This window comes from Zeus faber (assembly GCF_960531495.2).
Source record: "Zeus faber genome assembly, chromosome: 16".
NCBI classification, from domain to species: Eukaryota; Metazoa; Chordata; class Actinopteri; order Zeiformes; family Zeidae; genus Zeus; species Zeus faber.
In genome coordinates this window covers 920,528-939,564 of record NC_137202.1, presented here as the reverse complement: position 1 = coordinate 939,564, position 19,037 = coordinate 920,528, and the positions used below count along the sequence as shown (strand labels likewise).

General features: G+C 44.4%; 1 protein-coding gene across 5 annotated transcripts in view; it reads left to right on the top strand.

The window, feature by feature from the left end:
• agpat5 (1-acylglycerol-3-phosphate O-acyltransferase 5 (lysophosphatidic acid acyltransferase, epsilon)) overlaps nucleotides 1–18,900 on the top strand; it is a 28,141-nt gene extending 9,241 nt beyond the window's left edge. Inside the window, exons 7-11 of one of the 5 annotated variants that reach the window (XM_080016526.1) lie at nucleotides 5,443–5,566; nucleotides 17,665–17,747; nucleotides 17,925–18,026; nucleotides 18,120–18,207; nucleotides 18,377–18,900. In XM_080016526.1, coding sequence (XP_079872652.1) covers nucleotides 5,443–5,566; nucleotides 17,665–17,747; nucleotides 17,925–18,026; nucleotides 18,120–18,207; nucleotides 18,377–18,419 — 440 coding nt within the window. In that variant the 3' untranslated portion in view covers nucleotides 18,420–18,900. Of the gene's footprint in view, nucleotides 1–5,442; nucleotides 5,567–6,244; nucleotides 8,301–10,349; nucleotides 10,470–17,664; nucleotides 17,748–17,924; nucleotides 18,027–18,119; nucleotides 18,208–18,376 lie in introns of those variants that run through there. The other 4 variants (XM_080016524.1, XM_080016525.1, XM_080016522.1 and 1 more) reach the window with 4 other exon arrangements.
• The last annotated feature ends 137 nt before the right edge of the window (nucleotides 18,901–19,037 follow it).

Below are 19,037 nucleotides of genomic sequence, written 5' to 3'. Positions count from 1 at the left end.
AACCAAACTGAGTTTTTCCAGTAGGTGTAGATGCGTCTGACAGGGACAATCTCCAGTTGTGTGCTACATGTGTGAAAGGGACCATGAAAGAAGTCTTTCAGTAGGTTTACCTGAACTTTGTGTGAAGGAGACTTAGAACTTGAAAATATATCCAAATTCTTTTTCACATTTAATTCATTTCATTTCATACATTTCATTCTCTTTATGTAATTTTTCTCTTGTGCTACATTGATTTGAATCTGAGACGGACTTTTGAGAAGGGTTTTCTTTAATTTCTTTTAGAAATTCGCAATTTCTCTGCATTTACCCATCCTAGTATGACATATCTAGAAGCAGTGGGCTGCCATGTAGAGGCGCCCAGGAAGCAGCTAGGGGGTTAAGTGTCTTGCTCAAGGACACATCAGCACACTACCAGGAGTAGCCTGGAATCGAACCAGCAACCTTCTGCTTACTAGACGACCCGCTCTACTGCACGTTCTGAACTGGCTTCGTTAAATCCCCTCAACCCAAATCACCTTGAAAGAGACTGTATAGATCTATAATATAAAATGTATAATCTGTGGCTGTAGACGGACCACATGATCATATTCATCAAAAAATAGTTCTCAGATTAAATGTCTTAATGAAACTACAATAATAACAGTAATTGTATTGCAATGTAAGTAAATTATGGAAGACAGTTTCATTACTTATTGATCTTTTGACACAAATCAAGACTCAAATTTGTGGAATTTGCAGTAGGTTTCTCTAAAACAATTTCAAATTTATACACTCACCAGCCACTTTATTAGGTACACCTTGCTTGTACCGGGTTGGACCCTTTTTGTTGGAACCTTTTGCCTTCTGAACGGCCTTAATTCTTAATTCTTAATTGCATAGATTCAACAAGGTGTTGGAAACATTCCTCAGAGATTTTGGTCCATATTGACATGATAGCATCACGCAGTTGCTGCAGATTTGTTGGCTGCACATCCATGATGCCAATCTCCCGTTCCACCACATCCCAAAGGTGCTCTATTGGATTGAGATCTGGTGACTGTGGAGGCCATTGGAGTACAGTGAACTCATTGTCGTCTTCAAGAAACCAGTTTGAGATGATTTGAGCTTTGTGACATGGTGCATTAGTCTACTGGAAGTAGCCATCAGAAGATGGGTACATAGTGGTCATAAACGGATAGACATGGTCAGCAACAATACTCGAGTATGCTTTGGCGTTTAAACGATGCTCAATTGGTACTAAGGGGCCCAAAGTGTGCCAGGAAAATATCCCCCACACCATTACACCACCACCACCAGCCTGAACCGTTGATACAAGGCAAGATGCTTTCATGTTGTTCACGCCAAATTCTGACCCTACCATCTGAATGTCGCAGCTAAAATCAAGACTCATCAGACCAGGCAACGTTTTTCCCAATCTTCTTTTGTCCATTTTTGGTGAGCCTGTGCCAATTGTAGCCTCAGTTTCCTGTTCTCAGCTGACAGGAGTGGCACCCGGTGTGGTCTTCTGCTGCTGCAGCCCATCTGCTTCAAGATTTGACGCGTTGTGCATTCAGAGATGGTATTCTGAAAACCTTGGTTGTAACGAGTGGGTATTTGAGTTACTGTTGCCTTTCTATCATCTCGAACCAGTCTGGCCATTCTCCTCCGACCTCTTACATCAACAAGGCATTTTCGTCCACACAACTGCCGCTCACTGGATATTTTCTCTTTTTCTGACCATTCTCTGTAAACCCTAGAGATGGTTGTGCGTGAAAATCCCAGTAGGTCAGCAGTTTCTGAAATACTCAGCCCAGCCTGTCTGGCACCAACAATCATGCCGTGTTCAAAGTCACTTAAATCCCCTTTCTTCCCCATTCTGATGCTCGATGTGAACTTCAGCAAGTCATCCTCACCATGTCTACATACCTAAATGCAATGAGTTGCTGCCATGTGATTGCCTGATTAGCTATTTGTGTTAACAAGCAATTGAAGAGCTGTACCTAGTAAGTGGCCGGTGAGTGTACAGTGGAGGAAATAATTATTTGATCCCTCACTGATTTTGTAAGTTTGCCCACTGACAAAGAAATTAACTGTCTATAATTTTTGTGGTAATTTTTGGTAGGTTTATCATAACAGTGAGAGACAGAATATCAAAAAGAAAAGCCAGAAAATCACATAAAAAAAAGATATAAATAATTTTGCATTTCATTGAGTGATAAGATTTTGATCCCCTGCCAACCATAAAGAATTCTGGTTCCCACAGATTAGTCCTCTCGCTTTAAGAAAGTACTCCTTATCTCAACTCGTTACCTGTATAAAAGACACCTGTCTCAACTTGTTACCTGTATAAAAGACACCTGTCCACGGAATCAATCAATCAATCAGACTCCAACCTCTCCATTATGGGCAAGACCAAAGAGCTGTCTAAGGACATCAGGGACAAGATTGTAGATCTGCACTAGGCCGGAATGGGCTACAAGACCATTGGCAAGAAGCTGGGTGAGAAGGAGACAACTGTTGGTGTGATTATTTCAAAATCTCACCTTGTGGGGTATCAATGATCATGAGAAAGGTCAAGCCCAGAACTATACAGGGGGAGCTTGTTAATGATCTCAAGGCAGCTGGGACCACAGTCACCAAGAAACCCATTGGTAACACACTACGCCGTAATGGATTAAAATCCTGCAGCGCCCGTAAGGTCGCCCTGCTCAAGAAGGGACATGTACAGGTCCGTCTGAAGTTTGCCAATGAACACCTGAATGATTCAGAGGAATGCTTGGGAGAAGGTGATGTGGTCAGATGAGACCAAAATCCAGCTCTTTGGTATCAATGCGACTCGCTGTGTGGAGGAAGAGAAATTCTGACTATGATCCCAAGAACACCATCCCCACCGTCAAGCATGGAGGTGGAAGCATTATGCTTTGGGGGTGTTTCTCTGCTAAGGGGACAGGTCGACTTCACCGCATCAAGGGAAAGATGGATGGGGCCATGTACCGTGAAATCCTGGGTGACAACCTCCTTCTCTCAGCCAGGACACAAAAAATGGGTCGTGGATGGGTCTTCCAGCACGACAATGACCCAAAACATACAGCCAAGGCAACAACGGAGTGGCTCAAGAAGAAGCACATTAAAGTCATGGAGTGGCCTAGCCAGTCTCCGGACCTTAATCCTATAGAAAATCTGTGGCGGGAGCTGAAGCTTGGAGTTGCCAAGCGACAGCCTCGAAACCTTAAAGATTTGGAGAGGATCTGCAAAGAGGAGTGGTCTAAAATTCCTCCTGAGATGTGTGCAAACCTGGTAATCAACTACAAGAAATGTCTGACCTCTGTACTTGCCAAGGGTTTCTCCACCAAGTACTAAGTCATATTTTAATAGGGGATCAAATACTTATTTCACTCAATGAAATGCAAAATAATTTATATCTTTTATTTAATGTGATTTTCTGGATTTTCTTTTTGATATTCTGTCTCTAAATGTTATAATAAACCTACCAAAAATTACCACTAAAATTATAGACCGTTCATTTCTTTACCAGTGGGCAAACTGACAAAAACAGTGGGGGATCAAGTAATTATTTCCTCCACTGTATATGCAGGGTCTTTTTTTTCTTATTGTGCTGAATATTGCACCATAAATTGAAAATTCCAATTCAACAGCAAATTTGGGCATTTCCTTTGTAACAGTAATATATTGTGTATATTATATATTTGGTGAAGAAATATACAGTTTGTGTTGAAATAATAGATGAATGGGTGAATAATTATTCATGTGAATTAACAAAAACATTCCCTCCAGAATGCCGTCTTATTCAAACATTTTATGTTATTGCATACATGTTTTGGGGCTTAGAGGGAGAAATGCAATCTGATAATCTGATATACACTACTCACAAAAAGTTAGGGATATTCCGCTTTCGGGTGAAATTTCAGGATGAACCTAAAATGCACTATAACCTTTACAGGTGAACTTAATTTGACCTTCTCTAAACTTTTGAATGCACATGACCAACTGTTCAATGTTTCAGTACTTTTTGCACAATTTGCTGTTCTGTAACAAGGAGCTGAACGGCAAAATTCACAATAGGTGTTGAATCGACCCATGAATCGACCAATAAATTTCCTGGTTCAATTAGAATTGGTATTTAAACAGTCCTCTTCATCATGCTGTTCACATTTTGACATCATGAGACCAAGACGACACCTAACAACTGATCAACAGTATCTCACCATTGCGAGGCTTCAAACAGGATGTTCTCAGAGGGAAGTGGTCACTGAGCTTAGCTCAGCAGCTTGCAACAGAGATACAGAGACACTGGAGGAGTCACAGAAAGGCATAGAAGTGGACGTCCTTTGGCCACATCCCACACTGATGAGCGCTTCATTGTGAACAGTGCCCTGCGGAACCGGATGATGAATGCCACTCAACTCCAGGCACATTTAAGGGAGGTGAGAGGCACCCAAGTGTCACGTCAGACCATTCAAAACCGTTTACATCAGCGTGGTCTGCGTGCTAGAGTCGTCGTGCACGGGCCAGGGAGTATTTATGCTGGACGAGGGACCAGTGGGCCTCAGTGCTGTTCTCTGATGAAAGTCGATTCACGTTGAGCAGAAATGACGGCCCCCAATGATGTTGGAGGCGTCAAGGAGAGCGCTATGCATCACCCACTGTTGTCACCAAATGAGCCTTTGGTGGTGGTGGTGTTGCAGTGTGGGCAGGTGTGTCTAGTCAATACAGAACTGACCTACACTTTGTGAATGGTACAGTGACAAGCCCATACTACCTGAATAACATCATTAATGCAGTCATTGTGCCCCTGCATGAACAACACAGGCTTAAGTTCATCTTCATGGACGACAATGCTCCAGCTCATTGAGGTGGCATCATTAGGGAACGGCTGCTGTAGACTGGGGTACCTCAAATGGAGTGGCCTGCACTTTCTCCAGACCTGAATCCCATAGAAAACCTATGGGATCAGCTGAGTCGCCGTGTAGAGGCTCGTAACTCTGTACCCCAGAAGCTCAATGACCTGAGGGCCGCCCTTCAAGAAGAGTGGGGTGCCATGCCTCAGCAGACAATAAGTTGACTTGTGAACAGCATGAGACATCGTTGTCAAGCTGTAATTGATGCTCAAGGGCACATGACAAGTTATTGAGACACTGACATTTTTTGTTGTGGTTTACCCACCACTGTTGTTGGCTTTTGTTTCAATAAATTGTTTGAGATGAGGAAATCACCATTAAATGCCCTACTTTCATGATATAATATCACTGTAGCGTGAACTTTTTACATTTTCCATAAATTTTACCCGAAAGCCAAATATCCCTAACTTTTTGTGAGGTGTGTGTGTGTGTGTGTGTTTGTGTGTGTGTGTGTGTAATTATTTCTCTAACTGTACATGCTCGTTGGCCGAAAGGCTGTTCCTGCTGTTGTTTGGTCTCTTATTTGTGTTTTTCTATTCGTCAGAATTCCTGTGCAAAGAATGTCCCAGAGTCCACATCCACTTTGAACGCCTGGACATTAAGGAAATTCCTCTGGAGCCACTTTTCTTCCGCAGGTGGCTGCACGAGAGATTTGAGATTAAGGACCGGTGAGTATGAGAGCCGATTGATGAATCACGTCAGAGTGGAAATGCAGAATTATACTGCATCTTCAACCAAAAAGCGGACACTTTTTTGCTGTTATTTGCTTTGCCTACAATCCAACACAGTGATCGCCTATAACCTGTCCAATAAATTGATCCCAGTGATTGCTATAAAATAAGCAATCCTGTTCCTACCTTCAATTTTGAAAAATGAAATTGGCTTTGTGTATCCTCATTGCAAAAACCTGCTGAAGGGAGACAATAGACTAAGCAGATATAGATATTCATATATATATGTGCTAACGTGTGTTTTCATACTGTACATATGTGAATTTTCAGTTATGCTGCTGAAAAATATTTTGGAGTAGTTGACATTTGCAGATAACATAGCTGATTTATATCATCATGCAAAAAAAGTTTTATGATTCTTGATATGACTATCAATGGGAAAACTCAAGTATTTCTTTTTAACATATGCTTAATTTTTCGGTCCTTGGGAGTCGAGGCTTGGGTTAGAATGAGTTTTCCTCTTAAGCACTTTTCTCAAAATCATCAAAATAATCTTGACAGTTTCACTTCCATATCACACAAGAACAACAACCCCCCTGACGGGGGGCCGTGACTTGAACTACTGCTTTGTAAATGTGAGCGGCCTCTGCACTCTGGTCCGTTTCTATTCCTGAGAGAACCCGCCTGTCTTCCCGAAGGCTGCTGACCGGCTTCTACGAGTCAAAGGACATGGGAGAAAGGAGCCGCTTCCCCGGGGAAGGCCAGAGCTCTTCACTGAGCATCATGAAAACCTTGCCGTCGTTGCTGATCTTGGGGGGACTGACCGCGCCTCTGCTGTTGACTGAGTCGGGCAGAAAACTCTACGTCAGGACCTGGATCTACGGGACCCTTCTCGGCTGGCTCTGGGTGAACCTCAGCCCTTGAGGAACGGGACGAATGCCGCTGCCATGCGCCACATGAGAGATCTGGGGAGGTACCGGAGCTCTCATCAGACAACACGAGCCGAGTGTTCCAGGAGCAAAGCATAAGTCCACCTGCGAGGCCAATGATGTTTCCTGGGCTTCCTGTTTCGTGGTGATCCGAAGCCTGAGAAGGGGGGGATTCGTTTGTTGAAATGCTATTTTTCTTAAATGCTTCCTTTACCTCAAAAATTGTTACCAATCTCCTCTTCCCTTCCATGTGCAATTACCCCCCATCATAAGTTAGTCAAACCTGTATTCTAGCATGCCCAAGGTTGTTTATCATGTTTTCCACCTCACACCCAGTCAGTCATGATCATCCATGGAACTGACACGCAGAATCCCATGTCTGATGGCTAATCAACAACATCCATCTCGTCTTATTGACTTTGGTTGTGATGGTCTGTTCTATTGATGCCAAGTTCATGTCAGGGGGATTATGCATTTTACTCATTTTGAGGCAATGTTTAACGTGAGTAGAACATTTTGATTTTAGGCGCGCACACACATACAGGAGCCCAGTGGTTCTACTGTTCAACTCAGTTTGATCAAGGTCAACCGAAAGACTGTTATTGTAAGTCGATCTTGAAGATTATTATTGCATCTTTGTTTAATGATTGACGTTACAGGTTGAGAACTCCACTTTACTTTGCTAGCCTGCTGATGGCACAGGTAAAAAGATATAAACTTTAAATACCTTATTGTAGCCTCCAAAATTATGACAAATGCAATTGGGGAAGAGGGGAAGGGGCGTATATATTTTTTATATAAAAGATCCGTTCATGTCGTTCTCTAACAAATCTGTAGTTGAGGTTAAAATAAAAGATGGCTCCTACAGATTTCCGGCTCAGGTATTAATAATTGTTCATAAACAAATATTTAAGGTTTGTGTGCTTGAATATTAAAAGGTTCTACAGTAAAACTTTGCTCCAAATTGAAAATTACCTGTTGCCAAAATGGCCTGTTTTGATTTTTGTTGATGTCTCCCCAATGTTCTGTTGACATCTTGAGCTTTGTGGGATCCGAGGACCTGGATATTGATAAGGTCGTTCCCTTAACTTTTATATGTACAGTATGTGCTTTTAATGTTCATGTTGCAGTTTGAAAGTATCTTCTTTGCAAAATGTTGAAAAAGCCATCTTGACTGTGTGCTAAATCCATGTTCTTTGCACAAAACATCTGTATTATATCCATGGAAGTATTGTAAACTGCACTGTCTGTCCTCGTTTTTTACTTTAATGAAATAATCACTCTTCTCTCCAGCCACTTTACATATTGGCTTTGTTATTCTGTGGAATTTTGAGTTATCCTGTGGGTAACTCCCCACATAAAAGCAATATCTCATTGACAGGTCACTCCGATACCTCACTTGAAAAGTCCTTCCCTTATTTTTGAATGACCCTTGTCAGCCATTTTATAACCATTTTTATCAATGGACTGCGACTCATCCAACAAAACGTCTGTTAATGCCAACTGTTCCCAAAATATGTGCCTTCTCTTTGGAGGAGATGGTCCTCAACCCTCATCCAGGGAACCGCAGGGTTTTCTTTCATCACATGGCTGCGTATAGGGGCTTTTTGCTGGACAGGACTGGAACCACTGGGCAGATTATCTACGCTCATAGTGGCTTATTTTCTTCCAACAGATGCATTGATTAACACTTTGGGGGACTGATGTTGAAGAACAAATCCTTTGAAATAATGTCTGTACAATTTTGGAGAAGGGGTCAGAGTTAAATAAAGTGGCTTGGTGCGCTCTCAAGTCGGTTATTATTTTGTTTGTATTCATATTTTGATATGTTCTAGCTCAAGGCATCAAATAAGGTGGTATAAGATTTTAACAACAATGATTAAAATATAGTCACGTACTAATACCGGTGAGTAACAGTTCATGCACAAACTGGATGTTAATTATGAGCGCTGTATTTGCATGTAGTAAGCTATGATTTCTCTTTTGCTTTTAAGAAACGCTATTGCTCAATGGTGAGATATTTGTTATTTTTTTGTTTTGACATTTTGTCTGTGTTGATGTAAAGTTGTCCTCGACACACACGTATGGAGGTTTTTTGGCCTCTATTTAAATGGAAATCAATTATGCAATTGGCAATTCAATGTTCAAAGTGGCAATGAATTTAAGATTAAAAATTAAAATGAAAGCTAAATTGCATTACATTTTGCAGTGGATCTTTGGTCTATATTCAAATAGACAATACATTTTGCAATTGGCAATTGAATGTGAAATTTGGTCATGCAATTTGAAAATGCATTTTGCAATTGGCAATTCAATGTGCCAGCGAAACAGCGACCCCAGTCCATTGCATTTACTTGTCAACACACTCTTTTGGTTTCAAAATTCAAATTGAAACGCAATCTGTCAGCCTTCTCAACAAGGCAAGCCTTCAGTTAGGATATCACATCCTCGTGCAGTGACTAACAAATTGGATTACAAGCTTCCACTTAATTGCTACGATCGATAAGTTGCTTTCTACCTCAGATTATGGCCATGTGTTCGACCTAGAATTCAGACGTTAGTTCATAACAGTAGGGCCATTGTTGGTATTTTGCGTTTATCTACATCCTCAGGCTGAGTTCCCTCTCAATAGTTCCTGTAAGTTAGCAGCAAATACTGGCAGTGCAGCTTGTGTTTCATTTGCTTTGCAGACCACATCTAGCCACCCTCCCATTCAGACAGATTTCCACCCGACCTCCCCACGGTTGGGCCAATCACAACCATTTATCTGTTATTGGGCCGGTTTGATGTAGAGGAGTGCTGTTGAGGCACCTTACCAAGATGGCTGCCACTGATGTGTAATGGTCTGTTGAATCCGCTATTGTGATAGTATTAAACCATTGGACAGTATATTTAAAAAAAATGTTGATAAGAAAGTTGTGTTTGCCGTACCTCCGACAGGATTCGGTAAAAGTTTAAGGGTTCACAGTCCATAATGGACAAAAATTTAGTTTTAGCTCTTAAGCTTTGAAAACCTATTGTAAAACATCTCCAATCTCTTTCAGTGTGCATGGATTTGACAATAATTACGAAGAAATCTTACAAAAAAAAAAAAGTTCAAAGACTTTTCAATTGAAATTTTAAAATTTCCAAGTTCAATAATGCTCAGACTAGGTAATAATAGGACTTAAACTACATGTTGTACAGGCTTTTGATTTGAAAATCAGTTCAAAGACCTTTATTTAAAAATCAAAAATCAAAGGCCAAAGACTAGATCCTATAATTATATAGACATAGTTTGAGTGCTTCCATGACAAAGAAACGCTATTAAACTTTGTTCTTTTAAATTCTAAATTAAAAAAAACAGCTTTTATTTTGAAATTAAAAGGCTGTGAAACATTTAGATCAGAAATCAGAAGCAGGTGTATTATCACCGGTGTATGAAACATGTATGAAAGACATATGTATGAAAGTATGTATATGTATGTGACGAATAAACCTCTTGAATCTTGATAGACTTAGTTTGAGTGTTCTCGTTCGTATGACAAAAGAAGCTGTTGAACTTTGAGGATCGAGTCTTTAAAACAGTGAGCGACACTCAGCGCTGCCGCTGTCCGTTAAGCTGCGTCTCATTCCGGGGATGCGATCAGCCTTGGGAGTTCCGGACGAATGTCCGTCATAACGTGATGTTTATCACGCGAAAACCGTCTGAATAACATTTGCCCTAATGAATGCAATTTGTGTGTGTGTGTGTGTGTGTGTGTGTGTGTGTGTGTGTGTGTGTGTGTGTGTGTGTGTGTGTGTGTGTGAGAGAGAGAGAGAGAGAGGGAAAAACGTCCACGCGCATGCGCAGTCCGGGTCTGACACCAGGAAGTAGAACCCAGCAGCAGCGAGCACTTCTCTGCAGGCGTCAGGGGTTTATCGTAAAGTGTTTCCATTTAAGGTCAGAACTGTCGTACAATGTTGACAAACTGCCATGTCTACATGTAACAGTATGTACAGTATATATTCTTATTTTAATCCGTTGTGTTTAATACCATTGCTGTATATTTAGCACTACGTAGACAAAAGCGAGCAGGGACATCTTGTGGCTGTTACTGTTTATTGCACTTAAAGACTTTATTCATCTCCGAGGCAAGATTCTGAAAAACAGCGAATCAAGAAAGATTTATACACACACACACACACACACACACACACACACACACACACACATCTATTTTGCACATTGCACCTTAACCTACACACTACTATTTAATGATTGTGGTTATTTTTCCCATCCATCCATTCTGTAAATACTGTTAATACTGCTCATACTGTATATATTTTAGTGCATTCATATTCATTCTGTCTATACTGTTTATTATGTTTATAGTGTACATAGTTCATATATCCATACTATATGAAATCTTGAATCTATTTATATATTTTTCATATACCTATATTTTACATGTACGCTGCACTTCACTGCCCCTTTGCACTCCTGGTTGGATGCTAAACTACATTTCGTTGTCTCAGTACTTGTACTTTGTGCAGTGACAATAACATAGAGTCGAATCTAAGTCGAATATATATATATATATATATATATATATATATATATATGTGTGTGTGTGTGTGTGCGTATGAAATTAAAATAACATGTACATCCATAGAATTGTTTAGAATCACCAGTTATCCCATTGCTTATTTTGTATATTTATATATTGACTATTCTTGTACTGCCGTGTCTGATAAGAATCCACAAAATCCGTCAGATTCTTTCTTTGTGTTTGGTTTATTTAACAGGTGAACGCACATTATAGTATATTTAGAGCTTATTGTGCGTAATCACCAGGTATCATGACATTTCACTGCATATATATATATAAAACCCTATGTATATGACAAATAATGTCTTGAACTTGAACTTGGACACAAATACAACTGAGCACTCTCCCTCATCAGCCAACAACTTCTGACATGCGCAGTGGTAACGCACAACAGTGGCAGCCTGCGCATGTTACTACTGCACATGTCAGTGACAGCCTGCGCATGTTACTACTGCACATGTCGGTGGCAGCCTGCGCATGTTACTACTGCACATGTCAGTGACAGCCTGCGCATGTTACTACTGCACATGTCAGTGACAGCCTGCGCATGTTACTACTGCACATGTCAGTGGCAGCCTGCGCATGTTACTACTGCACATGTCAGTGACAGCCTGCGCATGTTACTACTGCACATGTCAGTGACAGCCTGCGCGTGTTACTACTGCGCATGTCAGTGACAGCCTGCGCATGTTACTACTGCACATGTCAGTGACAGCCTGCGCATGTTACTACTGCACATGTCAGTGGCAGCCTGCGCATGTTACTACTGCACATGTCAGTGACAGCCTGCGCATGTTACTACTGCACATGTCAGTGGCAGCCTGCGCATGTTACTACTGCACATGTCAGTGACAGCCTGCGCATGTTACTACTGCACATGTCAGTGACAGCCTGCGCGTGTTACTACTGCGCATGTCAGTGACATCCAGCGCATGTTACTACTGCACATGTCAGTGACAGCCTGCGCATGTTACTACTGCACATGTCAGTGACAGCCTGCGCATGTTACTACTGCACATGTCAGTGACAGCCTGCGCATGTTACTACTGCACATGTCAGTGACAGCCTGCGCATGTTACTACTGCACATGTCAGTGACAGCCTGCGCATGTTACTACTGCACATGTCAGTGACAGCCTGCGCATGTTACTACTGCACATGTCAGTGACAGCCTGCGCATGTTACTACTGCACATGTCAGTGACAGCCTGCGCGTGTTACTACTGCGCATGTCGGTGACATCCAGCGCATGTTACTACTGCGCATGTCAGTGACAGCCTGCGCATGTTACTACTGCACATGTCAGTGACATCCAGCGCATGTTACTACTGCACATGTCAGTGACAGCCTGCGCATGTTACTACTGCGCATGTCAGTGACAGCCTGCGCATGTTACTACTGCACATGTCAGTGACAGCCTGCGCATGTTACTACTGCGCATGTCAGTGACAGCCTGCGCATGTTACTACTGCACATGTCAGTGACATCCTGCGCATGTTACTACTGCACATGTCAGTGACATCCAGCGCATGTTACTACTGCACATGTCAGTGACAGCCTGCGCATGTTACTACTGCGCATGTCAGTGACAGCCTGCGCATGTTACTACTGCACATGTCAGTGACAGCCTGCGCATGTTACTACTGCGCATGTCAGTGACAGCCTGCGCATGTTACTACTGCACATGTCAGTGACAGCCTGCGCATGTTACTACTGCACATGTCAGTGACATCCAGCGCATGTTACTACTGCGCATGTCGGTGACAGCCTGCGCATGTTACTACTGCACATGTCAGTGACAGCCTGCGCATGTTACTACTGCACATGTCAGTGACAGCCTGCGCATGTTACTACTGCACATGTCAGTGACAGCCTGCGCATGTTACTACTGCACATGTCAGTGACAGCCTGCGCATGTTACTACTGCACATGTCAGTGACAGCCTGCGCGTGTTACTACTGCGCATGTCGGTGACATCCAGCGCATGTTACTACTGCACATGTCAGTGACATCCAGCGCATGTTACTACTGCACATGTCAGTGACAGCCTGCGCATGTTACTACTGCGCATGTCAGTGACAGCCTGCGCATGTTACTACTGCACATGTCAGTGACAGCCTGCGCATGTTACTACTGCACATGTCAGTGGCAGCCTGCGCATGTTACTACTGCGCATGTCAGTGACATCCAGCGCATGTTACTACTGCGCATGTCAGTGACAGCCTGCGCATGTTACTACTGCACATGTCAGTGACAGCCTGCGCATGTTACTACTGCACATGTCAGTGACAGCCTGCGCATGTTACTACTGCACATGTCAGTGGCAGCCTGCACATGTTACTACTGCACATGTCAGTGGCAGCCTGCGCATGTTACTACTGCGCATGTCAGTGACATCCAGCGCATGTTACTACTGCGCATGTCAGTGACAGCCTGCGCATGTTACTACTGCACATGTCAGTGACAGCCTGCGCATGTTACTACTGCACATGTCAGTGACAGCCTGCGCATGTTACTACTGCACATGTCAGTGACAGCCTGCGCATGTTACTACTGCACATGTCAGTGACAGCCTGCGCATGTTACTACTGCGCATGTCGGTGACAGCCTGCGCATGTTACTACTGCACATGTCAGTGACAGCCTGCGCATGTTACTACTGCACATGTCGGTGACATCCAGCGCATGTTACTACTGCGCATGTCGGTGACAGCCTGCGCATGTTACTACTGCACATGTCAGTGACAGCCTGCGCATGTTACTACTGCACATGTCAGTGACAGCCTGCGCATGTTACTACTGCACATGTCAGTGACAGCCTGCGCATGTTACTACTGCACATGTCAGTGACAGCCTGCGCATGTTACTACTGCACATGTCAGTGACAGCCTGCGCATGTTACTACTGCACATGTCAGTGACAGCCTGCGCATGTTACTACTGCACATGTCAGTGACATCCAGCGCATGTTACTACTGCGCATGTCAGTGACAGCCTGCGCATGTTACTACTGCGCATGTCGGTGACAGCCTGCGCATGTTACTACTGCACATGTCAGTGACAGCCTGCGCATGTTACTACTGCGCATGTCAGTGACATCCAGCGCATGTTACTACTGCGCATGTCAGTGACAGCCTGCGCATGTTACTACTGCACATGTCAGTGACAGCCTGCGCATGTTACTACTGCACATGTCAGTGACAGCCTGCGCATGTTACTACTGCACATGTCAGTGGCAGCCTGCGCATGTTACTACTGCGCATGTCAGTGACATCCAGCGCATGTTACTACTGCGCATGTCAGTGACAGCCTGCGCATGTTACTACTGCACATGTCAGTGACAGCCTGCGCATGTTACTACTGCACATGTCAGTGACAGCCTGCGCATGTTACTACTGCACATGTCAGTGGCAGCCTGCACATGTTACTACTGCACATGTCAGTGACAGCCTGCGCATGTTACTACTGCACATGTCAGTGGCAGCCTGCGCATGTTACTACTGCACGTGTCAGTGACAGCCTGCGCATGTTACTACTGCGCATGTCAGTGACAGCCTGCGCATGTTACTACTGCGCATGTCAGTGACAGCCTGCGCATGTTACTACTGCACATGTCAGTGACAGCCTGCGCATGTTACTACTGCGCATGTCAGTGGCAGCCTGCGCATGTTACTACTGCGCATGTCAGTGGCAGCCTGCGCATGTTACTACTGCGCATGTCAGTGGCAGCCTGCGCATGTTACTACTGCACATGTCAGTGACAGCCTGCGCATGTTACTACTGCACATGTCAGTGACAGCCTGCACATGTTACTACTGCACATGTCAGTGGCAGCCTGCGCATGTTACTACTGCGCGTGTCAGTGACAGCCTGCGCATGTTACTACTGCGCGTGTCAGTGACAGCCTGCGCATGTTACTACTGCGCATGTCGGTGACATCCTGCGCATGTTACTACTGCGCAAGTCAGTGACAGCCTGCGCATGTTACCACTGCGCATGTCGGTGACATCCTGCGCATGTTACTACTGCGCATGACGGTGACATCCTGCGCATGTTAATACAGCGCATGTCAGTGGCAGCCTGCGCATGTTACTACTGCACATGTCAGTGACAGCCTGCGCATGTTACTACTGCACATGTCAGTGACAGCCTGCGCATGTTACTACTGCACATGTCAGTGACAGCCTGCGCATGTTACTTCTGCACATGTCAGTGACAGCCTGCGCATGTTATTACTGCGCATGTCAGTGGCAGCCTGCGCATGTTATTACTGCACATGTCAGTGGCAGCCTGCGCATGTTACTACTGCGCATGTCAGTGGCAGCCTGCGCATGTTACTACTGCGCGTGTCAGTGACAGCCTGCGCATGTTACTACTGCACATGTCAGTGACAGCCTGCGCATGTTACTCCTGCGCATGTCAGTGGCAGCCTGCGCATGTTACTACTGCGCGTGTCAGTGACAGCCTGCGCATGTTATTACTGCGCGTGTCAGTGACAGCCTGCGCATGTTATTACTGCGCATGTCAGTGGCAGCCTGCGCATGTTACTACTGCGCATGTCAGTGACAGCCTGCGCATGTTACTACTGCGCATGTCAGTGACAGCCTGCGCATGTTACTACTGCGCGTGTCAGTGGCAGCCTGCGCATGTTATTACTGCGCATGTCAGTGACAGCCTGCGCATGTTACTACTGCGCATGTCAGTGACAGCCTGCGCATGTTATTACTGCGCATGTCAGTGGCAGCCTGCGCATGTTATTACTGCGCATGTCAGTGGCAGCCTGCTCATGTTACTACTGCGCAAGTCAGTGGCAGCCTGCGCATGTTATTACTGCGCATGTCAGTGGCAGCCTGCGCATGTTATTACTGCGCAAGTCAGTGGCAGCCTGCTCATGTTACTACTGCGCAAGTCAGTGGCAGCCTGCGCATGTTACTACTGCGCATGTCAGTGACAGCCTGCGCATGTTACTACTGCACATGTCAGTGACAGCCTGCGCATGTTATTACTGCGCATGTCAGTGGCAGCCTGCGCATGTTATTACTGCGCATGTCAGTGGCAGCCTGCGCATGTTACTACTGCACATGTCAGTGACAGCCTGCGCATGTTACTACTGCGCATGTCAGTGGCAGCCTGCGCATGTTAATACAGCGCATGACGGTGACATCCTGCGCATGTTACTACTGCGCGTGTCAGTGGCAGCCTGCGCATGTTATTACTGCGCATGTCAGTGACAGCCTGCGCATGTTACTACTGCGCATGTCAATGACAGTCTGCTCATGTTACTACTGCGCAAGTCAGTGACAGCCTGCGCATGTTACTACTGCGCATGTCAGTGACAGCCTGCGCATGTTATTACTGCGCATGTCAGTGGCAGCCTGCGCATGTTATTACTGCGCATGTCAGTGGCAGCCTGCTCATGTTACTACTGCGCAAGTCAGTGGCAGCCTGCGCATGTTATTACTGCGCATGTCAGTGGCAGCCTGCGCATGTTACTACTGCGCGTGTCAGTGACAGCCTGCTCATGTTACTACTGCGCAAGTCAGTGACAGCCTGCGCATGTTATTACTGCGCATGTCAGTGGCAGCCTGCGCATGTTACTACTGCGCGTGTCAGTGACAGCCTGCGCATGTTACTACTGCACATGTCAGTGACAGCCTGCGCATGTTACTACTGCGCATGTCAGTGACAGCCTGCGCATGTTACTACTGCGCATGTCAGTGGCAGCCTGCGCATGTTAATACTGCGCATGTCAATGACAGTCTGCTCATGTTACTACTGCGCAAGTCAGTGACAGCCTGCGCATGTTACTACTGCGCATGTCAGTGACAGCCTGCGCATGTTATTACTGCGCATGTCAGTGGCAGCCTGCGCATGTTATTACTGCGCATGTCAGTGGCAGCCTGCTCATGTTACTACTGCGCAAGTCAGTGGCAGCCTGCGCATGTTATTACTGCGCATGTCAGTGGCAGCCTGCGCATGTTACTACTGCGCGTGTCAGTGACAGCCTGCTCATGTTACTACTGCGCAAGTCAGTGACAGCCTGCGCATGTTATTACTGCGCATGTCAGTGGCAGCCTGCGCATGTTACTACTGCGCGTGTCAGTGACAGCCTGCGCATGTTACTACTGCACATGTCAGTGACATCCAGCGCATGTTACTACTGCACATGTCAGTGGCAGCCTGCGCATGTTACTACTGCACATGTCAGTGACAGCCTGCGCATGTTACTACTGCACATGTCAGTGACAGCCTGCGCATGTTACTACTGCACATGTCAGTGACAGCCTGCGCATGTTACTACTGCACATGTCAGTGACAGCCTGCGCATGTTACTACTGCACATGTCAGTGACAGCCTGCTCATGTTACTACTGCGCAAGTCAGTGGCAGCCTGCGCATGTTACTACTGCACATGTCAGTGACAGCCTGCGCATGTTACTACTGCACATGTCAGTGGCAGCCTGCGCATGTTACTACTGCTACTACTACTCAGTGGTTCTATAATATGACATGTTTGCTTCAAGCTTCCTTCAATCATGAAGCATGAAACAGGCCCTGACGAAACAAAGGCAGCGTCTCACTCTAATGTCCGTTTCTCAGCTCTGTCATGGCGGTGGACTGGCTTGGGTTTGCATACGCCGCAGCCATCACACTGGGAGGATTCATGGGCTACAAGAGAAAAGGTTGAGTTATTGTAGTCACTTTAACAACTATTTTTCGAAACTGTTATTGTAGTTTGGAAGTCATTGGCGTTCAAATGTGTCTGCGAAATGGCGTAGCGTAAAGTTTACTCGTAAACTTAATTCAAGGGAAGCCATGCCATGAAACTTAATTACATATATATATATATTGTTTTTCAGGCAGCATCATGTCCCTTATTGCTGGCTTGGTTTTCGGGGGCCTCTCTGCCTATGGCGCCTTCAAGATATCGATGGACCCAAATGACACCACAGTCTTCTTCAGTAAGCTGCCCTCAGATCAACACAGTGCTCCTGATGTCAGGTTCTCGCTTTTCTTCCTGCAGAGGCTTATGACAACCTTTCCCCTTCTTCCAGTTGCCTCAGGAACTCTGGCTGTCGTGATGGGAATGAGATTTAAGAAATCCGGGAAATTGATGCCAGCGGGCATTATGGCGGCTCTGAGGTGAGAATCAAACTGAGAAGTTTAAAACACCAAGCCAGATTGAGCTCATTTTAGTCTACTTTTTACAGGGATTGTGTTCTGTTATGTTGATATACATGGCAGTAATGACACTTGTTCTCACTTGACTCATGCAAGTTATTAAATAGTTTGTATTTCTGTCTTCTTACAGTTCACTGATGGTCGGGCGACTGCTACTCAAGATCATAATGTGATTTTAATTAAAAAAAGCCACGACCCATAACAAAGGAATTTTGATTCCTTGCAGCTCATCTGAAAGATTTCAGATGAGCTGCACAGAGAATGTGTCTCCCTTGTTTAAAAGGAAACATTCCCAACCAGCTTGAAACTTTTTTTTTGGTACAGTCGACCGACAGTATCTTCCCTGTGACTGTACTACATAAGCTAATAATGGTTTTTTTTATGTTATTAATAACATTTCTAGCCGGATATATTCTATTATTGTGTGCTTGGAAATTTAAACTAATTGCTTGTATACATATACCGGTACATATCTATTTTTTTTTTTTTAATCTCTTAACTCCAAAAATGTCTTTATATGCAGTATATTGTCTTATACTGCATTTGCACTCGAAAGAAAACAAAAGCAAGAGTAGTGGTGTGTGTATTATAATGAAAAGGTTTTTACTTTTTTTTTTTTCCAAACTCATGTTTGAAAAAGTTGGGCTTAAATGTTTGGTATAGTAAAATGCCATTAGAAAGCTGAATTAAAATAAGAATCGTACCCCTTGCTGTGGTTTTGTATAGCCAAAAGTCTTAAAAGAAATAAGGTTTATACTCATCACATTTTCCAAAATGAAAATAAAGCTACA